Source organism: Harpia harpyja, chromosome 2 (assembly GCF_026419915.1).
Source record: "Harpia harpyja isolate bHarHar1 chromosome 2, bHarHar1 primary haplotype, whole genome shotgun sequence".
In the NCBI taxonomy this organism is placed as follows: domain Eukaryota; kingdom Metazoa; phylum Chordata; class Aves; order Accipitriformes; family Accipitridae; genus Harpia; species Harpia harpyja.
Window position 1 is genome coordinate 8378954 of NC_068941.1, and position 24529 is coordinate 8403482.

At 38.2% G+C, this 24529-nt stretch overlaps 1 protein-coding gene across 1 annotated transcript in view; it reads right to left on the reverse strand.

Moving 5' to 3' along the window:
* Positions 1-838: 838 nt before the first annotated feature.
* The window catches only part of ANKRD50 (ankyrin repeat domain containing 50), a 44679-nt gene continuing 20988 nt past the window's right edge, over positions 839-24529 (reverse strand). The window contains exons 3-5 of the mRNA XM_052814893.1: positions 19408-19637; positions 7156-10703; positions 839-4810 (exon numbers count right to left, since the gene is read on the reverse strand). Coding sequence (XP_052670853.1) covers positions 7159-10703; positions 19408-19637 — 3775 coding nt within the window. The 3' untranslated portion in view covers positions 839-4810; positions 7156-7158. The remainder of the gene's footprint in view (positions 4811-7155; positions 10704-19407; positions 19638-24529) is intronic.

Sequence of the window (24529 nt, forward strand, 5' to 3'; positions counted from 1 at the left end):
AAGAAACCCTTAAACCAGAGATAATTCCTTGAAACCTCCCAGATTTGAAGAAGTGGCCATTATTTTTCTGATTAGCTCCATCTGGCATGGCTGTTCCCTGCATCATCCTCCCCATCTCCCGGTTTTTCAAGGAGACAGAAGAGCAATGGCTGAAAACTCCTGTAGCTCTGGCAGTCCCCTACGCAAACACTGGAGCAAGCCCCAAAAGGCAACTACGGAACAGACTGGGGAGTCCAAGATGAACTAATGAGGCACAGAGATGAAAAAAAGGTCCCAAACCACAAAAATCCTTTACCGTGTTCTTAATCCATCAGAAATGGTTACAGGAAGCAAACTAAATTCCTGAAGACGCAAGATTTTATCACAGGAGTCCATTAGAAATTATTTTTCTCTAGCTTAAAATCTACCTGTAATTGTAGTTTTGGGACTTGGCTGGTCTAATACAAACTTAAAAGAATAGAAGTGAGAACAGCAGGTCTTTCTGGGACACCAGCAAATTAGATTTTCGTTCTAAAGGTCAATTTGTTTATATTACCTACATATAAATTTGGAGACTTCTTTAACAAAATGATTTGCCAAGTAGATTTCTCAGTCCCATTCCCTATTTCTGTGACTCTTTGTAGCATAAAATGATTAGGATTTAGATCAATGCCAAATTCTCACTGCGGTCTCTCAAAGGGCCTCCAACTGAAAAGCTTTAGTTCACTGTGCCAACTAGTCCCAGCTTTCTTTTGGAAAATACATGTAATACACATGCCAAATTGTTGTAAAGATCTCACGGAAGATGTGAAGCATTATTCAAAGTGATTGTTTATATTCCATAGAATAAGAGATTAAAAACAGGTGTTGAATAATTTTATTTAAATATTGTTACAGTGATTATCTGAGGAAAATGGGTGTCTCTGGAACGTAATATAACTTACTCAAAGATTAATTCAGTGAGAATGATTCTTTGCTTCAATGAAAAATAGCCACTGAACTAATGCATCTCATACTTTGTTATTTCAGACATAAAGAACTTAACAAAAGAGGGTCAATAATTATTGTGAGAAACCACAGAAATACACAGAAAACAAGTCAACAGTTACCGACAATTTTACCTGTCATTCTCCTAACCTTAGAAATCAGTCGACCCGTGAGCACCAACAGCTGGAAGCAGTGTGAACCAGAATACACGGAGGTAAACCTGAACCATCATTTGCAGAAAGCACAGCCACACTCTTCCTTCACGCTCAACAACTCTCTGCAGAGAAATCACGATGGGTATATAATCTAAAGCAGAAGTGAGACAAGATCACAGGGGCAAATGGGACTATTGCAATGACTGGAAAACTTCTCTCCCCTACTTTTTTTAATAACAAGTTCAAGAAAAATGAGTAGCCACCATTAGTAAGCAAGCTTCTGCTTAAACTGAAAATACTACAGACAAACACTGATCAAAGAGATAACTGACAAATACCATTTGAAGTGATAAAGAACTTATGGCAACTGAAATACCGAATTCATTGGCCCTCCTGGTATATATGGTATATAATGGTCATTTTAAACAAGACAACATGCAGCGAATTTTCTCCTGCAAATGCTAAGGTTGACTCAGATTAATCTGAAAAAGGCCAGCTGAGTGCTAAGCAGGGTGACAGGCATTAACATCGGGGTCTGAGTTTTGCTAGCCTAGACTCCTTACTGGACACATCCATGGTGTTTCATTAAGTGCTGCACAAAAGTTAATCAAGTTTAATAACCTTTTCCTGAGATGTCCCAGGAAACGAGGTAGTAAAATTAAAACAGTTAAATGTCTGCTGAAAAGCAAATATATTTATTATGCACTTTCATATACACAGGGATTTTCGCTTAATATAATACAAGGAATAAAATAAAAATTTTACAATGTGAAATTCATTCAATGTACATTAAAGGCTATTTACAACCCACTCCAGGAAAAACAGTCTATCTGCAAACCAAGTTAACCGAGGAGTTCAGATGGGGAGTATTAAGCATAACAGACATTTGCATAGCAGAGTAACTGATGAGGGAAAATACCTTTTTATTTTTAAATAAATGGTAATGTTTTCAATACTGATCACAGAGAAGACAAAAATGCATCAATTGTGCCTCTGTATCTCTTAATGCATTTCTCTTCTGAAGGGTTTTTCCACATGCATACAGTATTGATATCCGTGTCGGCGAAACAGTCTTTTTCCCTAGCTCTCCCATTGAGAATTTTAGACGTCTTGTGGAGATAACCTTGGAAGGACCAGTGAAATGGGATGAAGAGAAACAGGATTCATGTTTTATTCAGGTTTTTTAGGTTATGAGAACTGTTACACTGCCAGAAGAAACCGTGCTGAGTCACAGCTATGCAACTCCATTCACCTCCACTTGATTGTACAGATATGAAAAAGCAGAGCAGAACAGAGCCAACAACAGGGAGAACAGCAACTTTTCTTTGTATGCAAAACCCTCACAAATGATGACATTAAAAAAATCACACGCAACAGCAATGTGGAATTACACAGACCTTCTGAGAAAGTAGATGTTTTAAAGCAATTCATGCTCTGTTCCAAAGTGATATTCAAAATCTGTAAGAAATGTCATTCTGAAAACATTTTCAACAGGTCTACTTTCTGCTGATTTGGATATAAGGTTTCCCCAGCAACTGTTTCAAATGTAAATATTCTTCACACAAAAACCATCAGGCTATCTATAAGTTGTGGCCCCTTGTGAAACTGGCCATACTTTTACGTCCTCTGTCCACAAGGTGCAATTAATAACAACACAATAAAATTAAATAAATATAACCCCAATGATAGTCAAGGTCAGTAGAAAAACGTCGGCATTCAGGGATCCCTTTCTACAGAACAAAACATACATCTAATAACTAAGAAAAGTTGTATTCTTGCACAGTATTGCAAATGTACTATACTTGAGGTTCGGAACAAGTTTGCTGAGAACGTTTTGGTACTTTCTCTTTACTGAGCCACTAACCCTCTTAAGGCCATTCTGCCAGACTCCTGTTATGTTTATTTTATAATTGTCCCACGGGGACAAGAAATTCAATACATGAAACATTCAGAATAATCCATATTGCCGTGTGTCAACTTTTAACATCTAATTTTACTATATGCTGAATGCCTGACTATAAAACATTCTTTTTACATTTAGTAACAAGCAAATAAGAATGGAGGTGCAAGATATTAAAAAAAAAAGTTCTGATGACTGTTAATCATAACAACAAGACACAGAGCCCTTTAGTGCCTCAGAATATGCACTACATATACATCCAGGGGCCATTTATCGAAGTTTAAGGATAGCCATACATCTAATTAATCCCCTATGAAAAATAACCTCAGCTTTCTATCACCTTATTTGTGGAATGATCAGAATTTGAGTATGAAAAAGATGAAACCCAAGCCTTTAGAAGAAATACTCACATACAAAAATAGGCTTATTTTCTAAAGAGCAAGGCTGTGTAACGGTGAATAGCAGAATATAGCTTGCATTTGTAGGAGAAAATAACCCACTTGTTTCATTTTATCACTCACAGAGCTGTGCAAGTAAGATGTGCACATTCAAAGGAAAAATTCATACTGTTCACTTTCACAACAATGGCCTTGATTTTGCTCTTATTCATCTAAGCAAAATTCTTCTGCTGTAAGAATGGGGAACCAGCTTTCCATTATCCGTAAATGGACTATCCAGACTGCCGATTAACCACGCTCCAGGTACAGAGATACTCACGCTGGCTCCACCTAATCCATCTGAAGCAGTAACCACATTCATACAATTTTGTGCTTTAAAGAGTTATTGTCTCAGGACAGGGCTAACTCAGTAATCTCTGTACTCAGCAGACAACGGTATTACTAACCGTTTGCTCTTCCACTGTACTCTCACTGCATATTCTCTCAGCCTCATTAACATAGCGTCTGTATTTTCCATTAGACATTCTCAATACGGTCCTTTACCTTGGAAAAAAGAAAGAGCTGTTTCTAACGTATAAAGTTATACATGAAAGCAGGATCAGACCTTTTACTTTAGCACCTAAAACATACCCATATTCAGTTACCTCATTACCATAACAATTACAGAGGCTATTTAAGATCAAGTGTCCAAGAGCAAATTTGCCTATTGCTTTCAGTGGTCACAGTCTGCCATCCAGATTTGGTGCTGTAGTACCAGACAGTGGATTTTGCCTCTTAAAAAATCCCAAAGATACTGCAGATGGTTGCAGTCCGACGCTTTTGCTACCACTGAACAGCTATTACACAGACAGAACACACAAGTACAGTATTTATAAAATACTGTTACAAGACTTGTATTTCTGGAGAGAACTTTTTGAAGTACACAGGGAACTGACCATACATTACAACAATGCAAATGTGACAAACTTGTTTGCTTATTTTCTTTAGCCACAAGAAAATAAATACAAAAAGCACTGCCTTTCCATACACAGTTCACTGTGGCACATGCACCTCTACCAAGCGTTCTGGAATAGGAAATCAGAATTCCTTGTTCTTACCATTTTCAGCTGTTGTCAGGGAAATACAGCATATATCTTTCTGCAATTAAAAAAAGTGCTCATTCTGTGTATTAAATACAAAGTACACAAAATAAATTTTTGAAGCACAGAGGGTTATACTGAGAAGGCAGCCTGAAAATGTAGGCACATTACAGTAATTAAGGTAACTGTACTGTAGTAATCACATTCTTGAATTTCTAGGTGGACTAAACAAGCATTGTATGCTTTCATCCCAGCCAGCTGATAAATCATTCGGAGCAGAAGCGCTTCTGTTCATAGCATCATGGAATTGGCCTAAAAGTACAAAATAAAAACATTAAGTTTTGAAATACTCCGTAATACGAACAGTGTTATCAGAAAGAGCTGTATCATTTCTAATTAAAGTTAAAAGCACACAACAACATACTGGTGATGAAAAGTATTTTCTGCCTAACTCAAATCCCACGATTGATTCCCTGTGCTCTCTACCATCCAAAACAGCTACAAGGTCCCCACAGCAGGAGAGCTTCCCAAACGGAGCTCAGAAGCGGCAGCCAGGGAAGGAAAGCCATTCCTCAGGTGCTCCAGTAGAGTATTTCTGATGTGATTCTCCACAGGCGACTAGTTTATTCACTGGTCAGGGAAACTACTGTTTTTGTGCTCGAGACTTGGCAAAAGAGGAGGTAAATTATAGCCTGCACCTAGCAATTCATAATCCACACAAAATTGCTTTAAACTTCCATATTTAAAATAAAGCTATGAAAAATCGTTGGAGAAAAAGCAAAAGGAACCATTTAGTTATCCATCACCTCATAGGCTTAGCCACTTGCATAACCAAGTACTTCACAGAGAAAACCCCTGAATTTTCAAAAAAAAGCACTATTTGTTCCAGATAAAGCAAGGCCCAATTCGAGTTTTAGTATTACCTGTGGAATGTTCAAATTTTTTTTACATGCTTTGTTTATACTTTAAAATCAACAAAGATGGAAAATTCATCAAAACTAGTCTTTTGATGACAGGTTAGGTCAAATCAAGACATCCTAGGTCAGAACCATACAATTTATTTACAATAAAGTGTAACATGAAAGCAAGCAATGAACATCAGGCGCAGGTATGTAAGAGTTAGGAAATACAATTCTTAATTATACATTTTAATGTGTTTTATGGAGGCAGGAAAAAAATTACAAACCAATTTAAATCGTGTTTGGACACGATGTAAGACTGTGGGAATCTAAAGTCCTTTTGGCTTTTACGAACATTTCGGGCCCATTCTTTCTCACCTGCTTATTCCTCTCTATGCCCGCTCCTGTTGTCCTGCCTCTTCACTTTCACCTGCCCCACACCTCATCTGACCCTTTGCTAATATTTGCATTTTACAAATGTTCAGGCTCTAGCATATAGCTTTTTGAAACACAGTATTGTTTCAAATATTTTAATTTAACCAAAATGCCAACCCCAAGGAAACATCTTAAAGAGTCCTGCACAATATTTGAACACTCTGCAATTCACAAGAGACCTCAGCGATATCTAGAGAGATGCACCCCATTAAAGAGAAATCCATTTTCAGGGAAAAGCCCTGTCTATGTGTTTTTGACAGCCGAAAACGTCCCATTTGCGGATTCTGCACCGCCTGCAATTGTCCTAGAAATCTGCAGGTTTTGATGACTTGCAGCAGAATTGAGTGAGCTAGCAAGAACATTCGTGTTCTAAGGAGCAGCAGTCTGATCTGTCAAAAATACAGCATTTACACAAACAAAAAATGTGTTTTCAAAAATAAGCAAATAAGCAATAAGAGATGTGCCTACATTTCATAAAGATGCTGCTGCTTTGAAATTCAAATAGGAAAATATATTAATTATTAACACATTCTCAATACCCTAAAAAAGATAAACCTCCTCAGGAAGAGGGAGAAAAAGGCTTCTGTTTTAGCTGACTTACTGACAATTCAGGTCTGAAAAAGCTACATAAAATTCCTTTTTCAGGTTAAAATTCAGTATGGGAGAGAAAGTGAGAAATCTAAATGAACTCCACTGATTAAGAACGACAGAATGGTCAGAAAATTGGTGCCATAACATAGATTCTAATCTTGCTCTGAGGAATGCCATCTCTTTTACAGTACTGTAACCTTCACAGTAACAGAAATAAACCCAAAGCTTTAGTGTAGCATTTTAACTTTTTAATTTGTAGATAATTATGCTAGAGATTTCACATTGAAAATCCAAATTCACAAAGGTGGTTGCCTGTAACTTACAAGAATCTTCAGAAGCTTCCTGAAAAGCACTTTTGTAAATAATGAAATAATTACTGTATCTGAAAGTATCACATATTAAAATTCCCAGCTGTCCTTATGTTTGAAAAGAAAATCTGAATTCAATGCTACACGAAACTTGCTGGTTTATTCAGTCACATATCAAGGACAGCGGGGTACGATTTGAGCAATCAGAATTCAACAGAAAATACGATAGTGACCCAATTCCTCTACGGTTGATGCTTTTAAACGACAGCAAAACAAATACTTGGCAGGTTAAGATTTTAACATCCATGGTTTTCATTAAGGAAGCAATTATGATGATAAACACCAGTGAAATGCAATTTTAGCGTATTTAAAATGCACGTGATGAAATACACGCATTCGCTTCCTTTGTGACTGGACAGGTTACCTTTTACAATGGTGTTTCCTTCTTGTAGTTGAAACTTGGGTCGCTACCTTCAATCTGAAGTTTTAAGGCTTGCTTAAGGCTGAGTTCTGTCTCTGCGGGAGGATAGCCTTCCAGTACTTCCTGATGGCCTCTATCCTGCACCGTTCGTGGGACAGAAACCCTACCGAGAAAAACCTGATTGCTCTGAAGGTGGTAATTTGGATTCGTCATAATTCCATTTCTCTTCTTCTGTTCTCCACTCTGTTGGTGAATTAGGAACTGTTGCTGCGATCGACCAACTTCTTGCTGAGCTGGTGGGACCAAAATTTTGCACTGCGGCTCTGCCGGCATTGATTTAAGTGGCACACTGGTCCCAGATTTGGCAATAGGTACTCGTTTGTCAAACTGAGTCATTTCATACTCTAACACTTTGGGTTGGGAGGAACTACTTTGCTTTATTTTTTTTCCAGCTGACCCAGATTTGCTGGAGTTGTCCGTTTTCCCCCCTTTGTTAGCTTTAGTTGATTTCAAACTAGGTTTTACTTGGCTCCATTCAAATTCACTACTTGGTGAATTATGATTTTGACTTAGGGAATGAGTTGTGGAAGAAGGAGAAACAATAGACTGCCTACTTCTGCTGCGTGGCAGGGAATGCTGCTGTATTTGCTCTGTGAATGACAGGCTGTGGAAACTATCAATGGGCACTGTCTGAGCAGTCGCAGTCGACGATGTGGTGCGCAGAGAAGAATTTTTGGAACTTTTCAGGGAATTATTTGATAAAGATGACTTCTGACGGTCAACTGTAGAATCAGGCGACTCTGAAGGAGAACTGAAGGCATGAGCAGGCCCATTAGATAAGCCACGCATACTAGGCTGCATATCTCCACCAGTACTGCCTGAACTATTTGACTTCATTGTTAGTGACTGCATTTTAGAGGAGACTGACTGTAAGGGTTTTTGCTCCATTGTGTGGACTGGAGATGGAGTGCAACCGTTCAGAGTAGATGCACCATATTTTTCCAGTAATTTAATAATCTGAGAGTGTCCATTTTTAGCTGCAACACGCATAGCAGTGCGCCCGAACTGGTCGGCATGATTTGGATCAGCACCGTGCTCCAGTAATATTTGGACAACATCAATGTGCCCTTCTTGGGCTGCAATGCAGAGTCCAGTAGCACCTTGATTACATGTATGGTCAACCAGAGCTCCATGCTCAATGAGAAGCTGCACTACCTTCATGTGACCTTGCCATGCAGCAGACTGCAAAGCAGATCTCTTCTCGTTATCTGCAGCATTCACATCAGCATGGTATGTTATCAGCACCTGTACCATCTCCAAATGGCCCTGCCAGCAGGAAACATGGAGCGCTGTTCTTCCTTCAGCATCACTTGCTTCTACATTTGCACCATTTTCTAAAAAATACTCAGCCATCGTAAGCTGGTTTTCTAATGCTAAGATATAAAGTGTTGGCCGGCCATCAGCATCTTTGTAGTTTACATCTGCTCCGTGGCTGAGCAGTAGTTCAACTATATCTCTGTGACCTTCTAAAGCAGCAACCCGGAGGGCGTTTCTCCCATCATAGCCTCTCTGATCAATGTTGGATTTATTTTCCAGTAATATCTGCACACAATCGTAGTGACCTTCTTGTGCGGCTAATATGAAAGGTATACGTCCATCGTTATCAATTTCATTTGTTCTAGCACCTTGTTCTATAAGAGCTTCACATATCAACCTGTGACCTTCAAAAGCTGCCATATGCAAAGGTGTCCAGCCCGCATCATCTCTATGATTTTCATCTAGCCCCCTGTCCAGCAGAGTCCGTACTACTTCAACATTGCCTTGTGCAGAGGCTATGCTTAGAACTGTTCTCCCTTCACTATCGATGCTATCAACAGCTGCACCCCAAAATAAGAGAGTATTTACAACTGAAGCGTGACCCATGGAGGCTGCTGCCAGAAGTGGTGTGCGACCATTGTTGTCTGTGTGATCGACATCAGCTCCTCCTTCTAGAAGTAGATCGACAACATCTACGTGTCCTTCATAAGCAGCTACCAGCAGCGGAGTCATGCCGTCTTTATCACAATGGTCAACTTCAGCCCCACGGTCAATCAGAAGACTAACCACTGAGGCATGTCCCTTACTGGCTGGTACGCAAAGCGCAGCGACAGACAGCGCAGTCCTTCCATCCACATCCTCATGGTTTACCTCTGCACCATGATCCAGCAGGTGCTCCACGATCTCTTTATGCCCCATGTACGCGGCTGCGATCAAAGCTGTTCTGCCTTCATTATCGGCTTTATTAACTTCAGCACCATGTTGAAGCAGATTCAGCACAATATCTTCATGTCCTCCCCAAGCTGCTGCCCTCAGCGCCGTTCGACTATCAGCATCTGCACAGTCCACTTTGACTCCAGCGTAAAGGAGTGCAGAAACCACCTCTGTGTGCCCACCCCACGCTGCAGATCGCAATGCCGTCCAGCCATCATGATCAGTGTGATTAACGTTAGCCCCACATCCAATCAAGCAATTGACTACCTTGGTATGGCCCTGCCGAGCAGCTAAGGTAAGTGCTGTTTGCCCGTGAGTATCTTCTATCTCTAAATCTGCTCCCCTTGAAACCAGTAAGTTAACGACATCGAGATTGCCGCTGTACGCTGCGTTGGCCAAGAGCGTTCTCCCGTTGGAATCGCACTGGTTTACTGATGCTCCGTTGTCTAACAAGGTGCGAATGGAATCTTCTCTCTCCAGAGCCTGGCGAACAATGCAAGATGTGCGGTCATCTTCACTGTTGACGTGAGCACCAGCTTTTACCAGCAGCTGTAATACTTCTTGTTCTTTAGGAATTAAGGTCGACAGGGAGTCTTTGACAGGTGTGCCATTCCATATCATCCATAAAGCCAGCTCTGACGTTTCTAACTGTAAATTTGAATTAATTAGATGCAATGCAAACTCTTGAGCTTCTAATGGTGTTAAATCCTTTGCTCGGCAAGTGTAACTCATTGCCAGCATTCTGTGTCCCTCTGCTGCATTGCACAAGTATTTCTGCGTACAGTGCTTCACATCTAGCAACCACTCTGCAAAACTGTAGTGAAACAAGATTTTCGTATTTCCAAGTCCATCAATAAGGACTTTTGACAGGACATCCAATTTGCGTTGAAAGTCTTCCATCGTCAATGTCATATTTTTGGTCCACACTGCATGATACAATTCCGTTGTGGTTAACGGCCTACAGGCTGCAAGAATTACATTAAGAATAGGCTGGACTTTTGCAAATTGTTTTCTCACAAAAAGTCTCTGACAGAGCCAAAGGTACAGGCCATTTAATGTTCCTGGAATATCACGGATCTCTCGTAACATAATAAAATTCTCCACAACTCCATCTAGGACACGTTCCAGATACAAAAAGCAACCGCTGCTTTTGATGTGAAGCTGATTCAGCATTTCTGCAGTTTCTTTTGTGAGATGTTGTCTCAGTGCTTCTTCCTGATCTAAACGATGCAGAATATATTGTTGCACATCTTTCACAATATAAGCTTTTCGCAGATCATCCAGACTTATTTTTCGAAAACCTATTAAAAGGAAAGAAAGTTATTATTCTTTCTGATCTAGTTTCGTTTAACTCAATGTTAAAAAAAAAAAAATCTCAGACAGACATTTCTGTGTAGGGAACACCCACAATAATACATTTTGTGTGTACACATAGTGAATGTAAATTAATAATAATAGCAGAGACAACTTTGATAATAGATGCATTTTTATCATCATCTACTGTAAGAAGAAATACATGCTACTAATGAAGAAAATTTTAAAAATCACTTTGAATCAGGCGTTGTGTGTCTACCTTGGACAATACTAAACACCTAAGCAAAAACCACCAGAACTGCAACCAAAATAAGATTATTAAGTATTATTATATTATTAAAGGAATAACCCCTTCTCCAATGTGGTTAACAATGGAATTCCAAATAATTTTCAGCTATTTAGATTAAGACAACTATTATATTAATATAATTATAGAAGAGGTTATTCACACTGGGTGCATATGCATGATGAAATGTACATAAATCACTGTAACATGATCACCTTAGTTTCTTTTAAAAGCTTTTAAGATATAGGAGAGAGAAACACTCAAAAACAGTTTTAAATATCTTTACACCTCTGTGCACTGAAAATTACCTACTTTTTTCAAGTAAGGACTGAGTTTTAGATAAATAGCCCGGTTCTTTGGTAGGTGACTCATTATATAAGGAAACAGGTTTTCTCACAGGCATATGATCTCATTGTTTTTCCAACCCGTTTACTCTTTAGAGGAAAAAGGGAAATTATTTCATACGTGCATCTGCATACATCTCCTCCCTACACACATACACATACACCAACATCACCCCCAAGCAAAGAACGCTATTCTTAGCACGCAGCACGTGCGAAGAAGTCCCTAGGGCAACCTCAGTGGCCATAAGGCTCTCAAAAATGAGGCGGAATGAAGATATAGTTGTATGGACTACACAGCTATCTCTGTCATTTAAAACATTTGCTTAGGTAGTGCAAAGTTAAGCATTTGAGACCAACCCTCTTTGATTAATGACACATTACACTGTCTGAACACTACTTTTCCAGAAGCTATGGGAAAACCGCAGAGGTCACAGACACAACAGCTTAAACTACTGTGTTTTAGGCCAGAACTGTGCCTCGCTTCTCCAGGGACAGGCTGTAATCTCTTCCTCCAGTGCAGCAGATTGCACACATTGCCTTACAGTCAGCTCAGCTAGTCATAAAAAAACCCCAACTTTGCTTTTCAAACCAAAGCAGTTACTAACCTCCAAATTATATTGAAGGAAAGGCAACCATAGAGCAATGCCTTCAATGTCATTTTGGCCCCATCTCCACGGAACAAATAATTTTAAGTGAGGCTCTGAAGAATGTTACTTTCAGATCAATGTTTTTATTGTATTTAAACATTCTGTGGATCAAACTGCTCAGCCCGTGAGCTTGTTCTGACTGAGAATTCAGCCTGATAACAGAGCTCTCTTTTTTGTTCCCGAGTGTCTTCAGCAGAGGTTCTGAATGTCACATTAAGCTCACTCTGTTAATTGTTTAGTCTCCATGAGCATTGTACAAACACAACAGATTAGAACTGAGAGGCAAACTATGGCAGTGTTACTATAATATTTCTGCTTCCCTTAATTAATTATGGTAGCATTATGAATCTAATGGAACTAAATCAATAGAATACCTAAACCAAAATCATACTTCTCCCCAAAATAAAATCACTGGATAGGACACTTTTGCACAGTTGCTTCTCAGGCTAAGACTACACTAATAAGATTGTCTACTGGAAAATTTTTGAATGAGAAGGCCAGGAGGCAGAAAATAATTATTTTGAGGGGACCTTGCTCCATTCCACAGAGGCTTTTATTTTTTGCTCTCAAAAGAAACAGAGAAACATCTTTACCCACCATAATTTGTCACAACCTCAAGTAATCTCCTTACCTGACCTGCAGGATGGCATAATACATCCATTTACTATGCATTTGATTAAAATAGTCTGTATGTAACTTTGTAAAGCCCTTAATTCTTGCACGTAAGCCAAATAAGAAACTTTGCTGAGTAGGAAGAGACAGTGCCCTGCGATTCTGCAGATCTCAAGCTTCCACTTCAAGTGAAAGGCTGTTTCTAGGTTACGATCCTTCAGAAGATACAGAAGTGAAAACAGAGGCATTAAAAACAGGGCATTGCTTGGTGCACGCATTAACAGTTGTATGCATACACAGAACTGTAATTAGACACAAGCATCCCTTCGGTTGTCTCGTGTGTGCAGGGAACAGCTCTGTTTTGCTCAATTCAGAGCAAATGCAACCACAGCAGTCACTCACCTTCTGGTTCTTTGAACCTCTCTGCTTCTCCTAGTACAGATTTGTATGGGTCAGCTGGCTGAATGAGAAGAGGTACAGAGCTCTCCAAACTCCTTCTCAATGTGTTTAGTCATAAATGACTCTGCTTACAACATCCCCAATCTCTCACATTAATCCCATGCCCACATCCTTCCTTCCAATATTTATCTGCACGTGTAAGTTATTTTTAAATTACTCAAGTGTTTTTTCAGTTTTTACAGTAGTTGATTTCATTTCCCAATAAGAAAACCCCTGATTGACTCACATGACAGCAATCCTGAGATTTCAGCTAATGTTCAGTGTTGCCTGACTAATGACTACACTTCACCTCCCTTGACTCCTAGCCTTCACACGAAAACTTGCAGTGTGATAACTGTTTAAGCGTCTGAGTCCCCTCCCTGCATGTATGCTTCAAAAGCAGAAGACTCTTGCTTATCTTGCAATGTCCTTTGAATACCAATTTTCATTTTGCTTCCCAAAATGGGTGGGAAAGTGAACAAAGCCATTTTGGATGTGATAAAAAACCCCCAAGCCCTCCAAAAAAAGTAAAAAAGGAAGGGTTTGTGGGTTTGGTTTTTTTTTCCCTTTAAATGAGGCTGTATCATTACTTTGTTCCATATCAGGGTTAAAAATATTGCCCTACTCTGTACTTACCTGAGACACACCAAATGTCTAAGCACTTCAGCCAAGCAAATAAATTTCAGAAGACTTCAGAGCAGTGAACATTCCATTAGTCAGTAATTTAAACAATTTGATTGGCTGTACGTTCACAGAAGTTAAAAATTGTTTCTTTTCTTTTGCAGTATTTCCAAATATCCCCTGTTAATGAGATCCTATCTATCGTATCTGAAGACAAGTTTGTATAGCGAGAAGTACACTACACTCATACAGATCTTCACACATGCCAGGGATGATACGCTCTTAAAGGGCTGGGATTAACACACTGCCATTGTAACAGACTTTTGAACAGAAATAGGTTGTTAATTTTAACCACTGCACCATGCTATACTATAATAAGCAAATAACTCAAAAAAGGCCTTTAGATAGAATTCTTTTTTTTTTAAATCTCAAATTCTTGTTGCTAGCTTGAAGGAGGAAAACAAAGCCATGGTTTTTTGCCCAAACATCTATCTAAATGAGGTCATTTTACATTTCCAAACAAAGATCCTGCAAACTTGCTTTTCAACCCGAGCAGATACAATAAGTCACTTTCATGGACGAGAACTACCAAAACATTAAGAGAAAGCTCATTTTGTTTCAGATGCATTCCCATGAACTACTTAAGCTCAGCAAAACAGGAGTGCAGTAGACAGAACTTGCAGTCCCACGACCCTGCTTTTTGCATTGTTAAAATTTTTCTTATAACGCATCACTTTCAACCCAATGGGAGCTCCAATATGGATTTTCCTGATTTATTAAATTCCTGGCAGTTCTGTAAACCAATCAGTTCCAAATGTACTTCTTGGCAAGATCTAGGGTCATTCAAACGGGGAAAAAAAAAAAAAAAAGAAAAAAAAGTATCTTGGCTATATAAATACTTTTACAGTACAAAACTTTTCAAATTTTAATAAGAAAAAATAAGCTATTAACTAGAATGTTCCAGTAAATATTCTTCTACTTTCATATCTTTAAATACATTTACATAAGTAAATTACAAAAGTTTTAAATACATTTTAATATATTTCATTTAACTGAATTGTTAAGTTTAAAGTAATCTAAATGATTAAAAACATGGCAATGTTTTGGCATTAATAATTTACACTGCTGATCTAAGCATATATTAAATTAGGTATTTCTATGGCCGTGTATGCACAGCTGCTCAAAAAGAGTAATGTATTCAGCACAGCAAAATGCACCTGAAAACTCAAGCTGGACACTTAGCTTTTAGTGCATTTGCAGTACACTATGCATAACAAATTTCACTGCATCTACCCCAGAAGCTAAGAGACACTGAGGCTGAAATCTGCTGCTCTCACTGGTCCGTGTCATTGCACAGAAGTTTGTTTAGTTAGATTTACAGATAACAGACCATTTAAAACAATTTAGTCTTCCCTCTTCAATTCCAAAGCAAAGAAGTTCAAAATTCACACTTTTTACTAGAAATATGAAATTCCCTGAAATTCATGTTTTCAAAGTGGTTATCAGAAGGAAGTGGTAATGAGAACAAAGGAAACACTGATTAAAAGCTCCCAGTTTATTTCCCAAGCCTTCTAAATATTTTCTTTTCCCAAAACCGAACCAAAACAACAAATAAACTTTTTCAAAGCTTTAATATTTTAGAAGTAAATTTTACAACTACATAAATATATAAAAATTATCTTTTACAGTAAAAATCCAGCTCCCATAAAGACTTTAAAGTAACATGAAACTACCGAAATAAATTCCAACCTACAATGAAAAATTAGAGGACAACTTAGATTTTCTTTTTTGAAGCAATCTCTCCTGAAGTGGTCCCATGCCATTTATTTTCTGGAATGGCAGCTAATGAGAAAAGGTTCAGTTCCAAATCAGGCAACTGATTTGATTTGGGGATTCAGCAATATGACTACCCGACTAGCTTCAATTACCAAACAGTATGAGTTTTCTGGGCGCAGAGAAGCTGGCTTGTGATTTTTACCATCTTTCTCTAAAGCTTTCACATTTTTGCTTATTTTTTAATTTTAGGCAAGGCTACAAGAAAAACAACCCTCCACATCTATTCAGACCAGAACCAGCAAATAGCAGAAATACAAGAAAGGCTTATGCTCCCAAGATTTCTAATCCAGAAAAAGTTTGGATAAATATCAGCTCTTAATAATATTTGGCTGTCTGGAACTTAATGATAGATAAAAGGAAGAGTGAAAAACGAATGACAGATTGTCTGCTTTTGCCTATGGGTAAGTGGGTGAATGGAGCTTAAGCTGCCTCTGAGACTAAACTGAACCCTTTCACGTCCACTTTGGATTCTTTTTAATGTGGTTTCCAGTATCTTTCCAGTATCTAACAACAGCTTTATGGAAACTACGGCTCCCCGAGATGTGACATCTGCATGGGTTGTACCACACTGGTGCACTCATGCCTCACGCATGGGAAGGAATTCTTTGGATGAAGAATGTCAGTGTTTAATTGAGGGGTATAATCAAGCTAGATGCCACAGGTATTTGATTTATGTGTGTAGCAAAAAAGAAGCAATTAAGTAAATGTCTATTTAAAAAAGCCTCTTTAAACCAATAAATAGAGCATTTGTACATATGCACTTTTGTCTATTTACCTTTATGCTGTTAGTGAGAAATTATCTGCTTTTCACTCAAACTCACCTAAATAAAATTGCCTGTTTTTAAAATGCCTAAAGTTTTTAAACTAATATGATGGATCTTTAAGAAAGGAATTTAGTTTTGTAAGAACAACTGCTATGCTTTCAAGGTTTAGCCTCATTTTAGAAGCAGCACTTTTATTCACTAATTAGCTGAAGCACAACAAAAATTAAAATTCTATGTTCTGTGGCACTTTCAGGTTAGAGGGCTTTTTCATTTATTTAGAAATACAAGGAAACTTTTTCTAACATTATAATGCAAAGATTGGAAAGACTGTGTTTAATGTAGCTGCTTGACTGTCCATACTTGTAGCCAAATGACAGCAAATGATGACGTGGGAGATAGTATGGATAATTATGGGTTCCAGACAGAGAATTGTTAAGTTTAGGGAAAAAGTCCGTAAGAGAAACAAACAGGAATGATGTGGCAGTTGGTGACAGTGCACATGCAGGAGAAGGCAGGAGAACATGCATTATCTATTCCCCTCCTTTTTTTCCTCAATTGGCTGGCTTTTGCTCACTGTGGAGGGTGACCGCAGACTCATGCAGGCATCATTTCACATTTGGTTCATATTTTTGAGGTTGTCTCTGCAGCCACAAGAGGCAAACCCCCCCTTTTTTTTTTTTTTTTTTTTTTTTTTAAATTAATGAAAGCTGAGAATCTGAGCAAGGGGAAAAATCTGTAGCACATTGTGCTACTACAGAATCTGGGAATACAGAAGGGCCCAGAACACAAGCTGCAGCAGATGCAGGCACAACTATTCAACTTTCATAAGTAAGTCACCAACAAAAGTGAAGGAACAAAGAGGACCAGAATAAACACCTCTCCTCCTTTTCTCATTCTGAGAGTGGTAGGGATGATGTATTCACCACTGGCAGTGGCAAGATGACAGCAGATGAGAGAGACTGGACTCTTTCTTCCACGTCATCACTATTTTTGGCTAGGAAGGTGCCTGCAGAACTCTCATCTGTACTGGACACCCAAAAAAGAGCATCATCGGGACCGGGCCACTGCAGCAATTCTAGTCCCAGTCACTGATAAGACTTTCTAACAAATATGTTTAGCTCTCATTTCAGCAGATACCTGAAAGAATTTTTCACTGCATTAAAATTTTAAGTGAAAACTGAGATAAACTGATTGTAAACAAATTAATATTGGTTAATATATATTTAATATCGTACTCTAAATTAGCGGAAAAAAACTACAGATGGGACACATTTTCCTAAAATAATCCTAAAAGGATTCCAATCTATTTTACTAAGTTACAGAGAAACTGATTTTTTTTTTGGTTCCAAATTAAAGAAACATATTTGAAGAAAATGTTCAGTGAATATATTATTGTTATGGTTGCAAACATTTATTTGCTGGGAAATTAGAAGTATTAGAAGTTCAGTACAATAGTGTCCCAGAGTGCAGCACACATTATACACCATTTATTTCTTCAGTCACGAGTGCAAAAAATACTTATTGTTGATCTTGAATTCTGCTTGCTGACCAATTAAAATAGCTTTATAAATTGGCTGGCCTAAAAGTAAACATTCAAATATCACAAAGGAGGAGAAGAGTTTGCCCCAGTAGACATGTTAATGATAGTCCATCCTTTTCAGGCTAGAACCAGAAAAGAAATCAACATTATCTCAAGTTTTACAACACAAAGTTGCGATGTATCTGAAGTTAACAGAAGCTTCAGTCATGCTCCTCACATCCTCACTACACCTTGCACAAACTTGAATATTGGTTGTAAACAGGAAAGTCATCTTACAGTGTATTAAGTGGGTAGCTGTCACATTGGCTGTAATGTCACAATTTTCTTTCATAGTGGATACAACACCACTTCCTCCAAATAGACTCTAAAATTTCTTCCCAATTTGTATCCAATTATTTTGGGATTCATTCCTTCTTTGCTGTACCTTTTACACAGTGAAGATGGGTTTATAATATCACAAGCCAACTTCCTTTATGCTATTCATCAAGTCATTCTCTGTGGAAATGAGAAATTAACTCATTCAAATTAAATTTATTTTAAAGGCATATCCATTAGTTCTGCTGATTTCTCCTGTCAGGAATTCCATCTGGAAACATACTTAGAAGACAACAGCCATTTTTTAGGACTAGTCTAAAACATTATATGATTCAATGGAAAGGAAATAAAACAGCTCTGAAGAAAGTTTTGTCTGTTTTTTTGGCAATGACAATGTATCTAATCAGCCAAGCTTTGACAAAACTATTCCCATATGAACGTCCAAAGGAGCCCTGTGAAGCTACCCTGAAGTTTCCTTTAGTTCTCACATACTCCCAAATACCAATCTTCATGTCTGCCACTGATTAATACAGTACTCCATTCCAAAATGCAATTATCCCATTGACCTTTTGCTACTGTGGAAACGAGCAAGCCTATGGCTCTATGTTCTATAATCACATTTTTGTCCTAATTGTGTCCTTAATACACACAGGCTTTATATATAGGCTTGGAATCCAGTCTAGGTATTGCCCTTTATTAAATTTCAGAGAACTTCCAGTAACAATGTCACTGTACTGAAGAAATGTTCTCATGACATAGTAAAACCTGGATGAAGAAACCGTAAAGAATTTTTTTACTGTGCAACCTTTGCCAAAAGTATACTCCAAGAATCCACATCTACATTGTTCCCCTCTCAAGTTCCACCTTCAAAGATTATTCCCTGCTTTCTGAAAATAAGGGGAGAGATTTTAATGGGAGATGAAAAAAAAAATCTTTTGAGGTCGTAAGGAACGGGTGTACGCAGCTGACGTACTTACGTACCTACACATCACCTACACGGTTTCAAAGCTCTATAAAACTAGCAAAGCAAGAGGAAAACTCAAAGCAGCCACATTCTTTGCAGATGTACTGCAAAGACATAATTTACCTCTAAAATACCTGGCTGACTTAAGCTTTCTATAGTCCTCAGTAAACTGGAATGTGTGTTTTTTAGAATTACCATTTTTATGATTGTCATTTTTTAGAACTAAGCATGCATCGGTGCTTTCAACCATCACCAAGGGTCTTGTAAATACTACGTCCTAGTTACAGACGCAGGTAACAAACATGTACTGTGCTCTGTACTCACCTGTAAACATTTTTGTAACAGCTTTACTCTGCTTGCGGGCAGAACACAGGAGCAGCAGCCAGGGAGGGAAGAATTCAAAGTGGCCAGCTAAAAGCTCCGCTATTGTTCCAGATAAACTTGTAGAAGTCTGTTCACCCTCGGAAACATTACAGCCCTCGTCAACCGAATCTACGAGCAGGAAGAGGCTCTGCTGAGGGGGCTTCATTCCCAAGAGAGGGAGCAGAATGCACCTGTAAGGAACATGAAACAAAATCAGGATTTTAAATGTGTTTAACGATACATTGACTATCATATAGTCATTCAAGTTGAAGCTATGATCAACTTCAAACGCAAAGTTGTTTTTTAAACAGTCTAAGGAATTTTTTAAAGTAGTTAGCACAGAAAATACTGAGGTAGACTGAACTAACAGAAACAGAGACAGTTTGAACAGTCAGTGATGTAAATCTTGCTTAGGCAATATTACTTTTTAATGAATTCATAATTTATAACAATACTTCAAAACAATGTAATGTTGTTCAAGGCTGATTAGAAGACTTGGAAGAATGTTGCTTCACTAAGAAGGAAGCTACTTGGCCTAAAGTTTAAGGACTTCATTACTGCTGACTCTGTCAAAGCTGTTACTATTGCTTATCAGAAACTAATAGCGAACACTACTTGGTCACGAAACAAAAATCTAAATAAAAGCCACATGACATATCAAAGCTCAAAGAGTTCAAGTCTGAATGGATAACAGTTTTACAAAGGACAGAATTTCTGCCATACCTTCACAAATGAAATGCAAATTAATTTAGCAGCAGACTGAGGCATTTGGTAGTGACTTTTGATGTATTAGTTTTATTTATATTGAAGTTGCCAAGTTCCTATTACTGGAAAAGGATTATCTGTATCGTCAGGATGCTATCATCTATACCAATGCATCTGATTGTGCAGCTAAAAATCTCAAATTTGCATGTATTGTTGCCACCCTTAAGGGTACTCCTTAAAAATATATCTAACTCTGCACTTACATGTATCTTTAAATAGCTACTACAAAACTGTCATGTCTCTCCAGTATTTCCACGATATGCTGTTTTTTGGAAAACTTCATAATGATTTAGGCCCGTAAGTTTCACTGACTAAATCCTTTAAATACATTTGGCAAGGCAACTTTGACTTTATAATGAAAAAGATTCAGAAAATGAAACAAGGTGAGAAAAATACATATCTAACAGTTTATTCTCTTTTGTAGATTTATTATTTGCACGTGTCCAGAAGGCATGCACATCAGAAGTATTTTTTGTTTTACTCAAGACCATAATAATCTTTTCTCATTTGTTTTACTGAACGAGTTTATCTTCAGAAGACTTTGGTCAACATATTATTACCTACCAAGCATTCAAACTGGAATATAGGCAAATCTTGCCTGTTAACGGAAGAACACAGCCCACTTCAGAAATTATCTGTAAGCCCTGTTAGTGGAAGGTTTGTTATTTTCTGGTTTTCTGACTGAGAAAAATGCAAAATGGAAAGAGAGTGGTGCACCTTTCATGTCCGACAGTAACAGTAGAATCTAGCAGAGCAGACTAGGTCATCTATTACACTTGGAGAGACTTCCCCAAAGGTATAAAAAGGAAGTACAAATTACTTGTGTTCTGAAAGTATTCAGTATTAGATAGATTTTAAATCCCTATCACTGCCCCCCCCCCTTTTTTTTTCAGATGCACAAGACTACTGAGAATTCTTTGGTACTTCCACAGCCAGCCAGTTGCTCTTTCAGAAGATGCCTGAGGTACAACTAAAATCACTGTTCACTAAGCTGGGAAGTTAAGCAGCTACCAATTTACAGAACAGGAAATTAAAGTAGCCATAAGGTTAAAATTACTTTCCTAAGTGATGCCAATCCCACAATGAAAGGAGGCAGATGGAAATGACCACATTTTCCACCCCTTCCCCCACCAGAATGCTGCCTTGCCCCCTCAGCTATTTATGTCAAGGCTTTTTCCCTGCAACATTTCTCTATCAAAACCAATTTTCTTTTCACACAGTTCTCTATATGAAATTACTTTTTGAGTATGAATGTTACTATGAGATATGAAGAAATGGTAATGGTATCTTAAATTAAAATCTCACTTAAAATCTGTGTGACCCTAACAAAATGCCTACAAAATATCTTACGAGCATCTGACAATGTTCTTGTGTCAGTATTTACCTGTTGGGAATACCACCAAGAAAAGCTAACCGTCAAGTCCGGGAAAGAGTCACAAATCGTGCTGCTAAATTCCTGCAGCATGTAGCAGTTGGCTGTAGTAGGTCAAATCAAAGGGTTCACCCTGCCTCCAAACAGGGTTGAAAGCAGATGTCTAAGAATTCATGTAAGCACTGGGAAAGCACTAAACCACATTTTTCCAGAACTCTCAGGGACTGCAGCAAACAGGGCTTCCAGGGCCTTTCCGAACCAGAGATTGAGTCTTTGCATTTAACATCCCTTAACTGACCACGCTTCCACAGATTTGTCCAAGTCTTCTGTGAACCGATTTAAGCCTCCGGCATCCACCACATCCTGCAGAAGGCCTTCTGCAGGTTAGTTACACACTGCATGAAAAAAGCCCTTCCTTTCATAGTTTAAAATCCAAAATGTCCTTGTTTCATCTGATAGCCTTCAGCATCTGTACTGCAAGGGACAGTGAGCAATTATGTCATATTCACCTTCTCCATGCCATTTATCATCTTCTGACTTGTACCACAGTCTCTCTGAGCCATTTCTTTCCAGGCAGAAGAGTCCTAAGCATAGTGATGGTGCTTCATAAAAAGCTATTCCACAGACCTTTGTCTCCCTGAGCTCTGCTTTTTTCCACTTCATGATGCTTGTATTTCTGAACCTTAACATAACTTAAATTCCACTAGGAAAAATATACGCACCTATACATATATATACATGCATATAAGAAATGAGGCACAATGACTTCTCCCAGCTTACAGCAATATTATTAAAGTGTGGCATTGACAAGACATTGATAAGGCTTTCTCTTAAAGTGCGCTTAGAAACCATTTGATAAGCTTCTGTTCTTCCTAGATGTTTTATATCTCTTTAGTTCAGAGTAGATGCCAAGTAACATAATAGTGAAACTTTTCAGACATGGTAAGTGCTGTGCTAACTTGCCAGAAGTCACGTCATGTTTACCTCCATAATGTGACTTAGTAATTCCACTCCCCTACAATTTCTTGCTTGCATAGGAAAATTAGATAAAGCAACACGGAATTAACAATGTCATAAAGTATTTCCATAAATGGTGATTCACCTACAGATTGTTGTAACAGATTGCTTAATTTGCAGAGTGCCTCTCAAAAGATTAGTTGATTTTCTTTACCTTCTAAAAGGATAACAGCTTTATCTTTATAACTTTTATATTCAATGCAGATATAAAAGTGGTTATCATTACAGAAAATTTCTGAAATAGAAATCATGATTTAAAACAACAAAATTAATTAGTCAGTAAAAATACAAAATCTCTAGAGAAAACAGCACAATTAGGTATTTTAAACAATGGAATTCATTTTAATGGCAATGTAATGTAATGACTTACTTATGTAGAGCAAAGGTGTTTCACATGCTCTCTAGCAAATAAGGAGTCCTCAGAACAATGAGCCATCCCACAGAATTCTTCAGAATTGCTACTGAGTTGACTGAACCCATGCAAACATGATTTTCCACATATGGAAGGAATATATACAGACTATGCTGAAGTTCTGCTTATGATTATCCTCGAGATTTTTAGATTGGATCCACAAAAATACCAAAACACAACAGAACAAAGTAGAAAGATAGCAGTGTTGTCCACAAAGGCTGAAAAGAGAGTCACAGTGGAATGCACATACTTGCTAAAAAAACAACAAAAAAAAGGCAAACACACACAAGCCAAATAACAATTAATGATTGGTTCTAGCAAAAGAAGTTATAAATCCTAGTTTCTTATGAATGTGTTTCTCATATTGGATTGTCTCTGGTGAATAGGAAATTCAGTTATGTCCCCACTTAAATCGTTTGATGCCTGTTACAGTGTGAACATAGCTTATCCCTAAAAGGGTTCCCTTTTCTCTATCCAGCTGCTTGCATTTGCTACTGACAAACACACAGAACAAGTGTATAAAACTTAAGCCAGAAGCAGCAATGAAAAAAAGAAAAAAAACAACCCCAACATGCCCACCCGCCCCCCATTTGTTAAAGTCCAAGTGCTGCTACTTTTAGCAAAACCTGAAATACTTCAAATGTCATGATAAAAATGACTGATTTGGAAATCTGCTTAACTACTGCTACAGCTCTTAAGTTTTTTTTTCAACATCAGTATGACAATTCTTCAACAAACTGCCTTTTGAGCCACCTTTTCACCAATAGGTTATAATTTAACACCTGTTTTTCAGTTACAGTCGCTGATGCCAAGAAGAATCATCCCAGTGGTCTACGCTGGGAATTTACAAACTCTGCTCTTTTCAAAGAAAGTTTGTAAAAAAGCAGACAACATAATTATCCAACACATAGCCTTCTTTGCTCTCTCCTCCTGCTTTTTTGTAAATGCTTCTACACCAGATTCCTTGTGCAAATTCACCAGCTATTTGTCATATTCCCAATCCCTGCATATTAAATTAGCCTTTCCCCCCTCCACTTCCTTCCTTAATTATTGAGGGGTTAACTCTTCCTCCTCATTTTAAAGTACTTGATGCCTCCAAACATTTTTATTCAGAGGAAATAATCTCTGTAAGCTACAGCTAGGGAGCCAGCTTCAGGATTAATTCTGAAAGTGGGCATGCACCCATAGCTCTTGCAAAGGTGGAATGCGAAACCGATTTCGCCCAGCGGAACACACTCTTTTCTACACCAGGCCAATGCTATCAAACAGGTCAGGGATACACTTCTGCCCACACACAAATTACATCAGGCTGGCTGGCAGGAAAGGACCCGTATTGCACGCAAGCAGCAACTACTTTTCAACTAGCAGCTAGCTTATGCTCAGACTTTGCATATGTTGTTCTCTTCTCCCACTCTGTCTGCTTGAGTTTTTCTTACGTACCAAGAGAACGGCACTGTGCTCTGTGCTTGTTCTGGTTTGGACCACGTGCAATGTTATCACTCGGAATATGGCTGGAT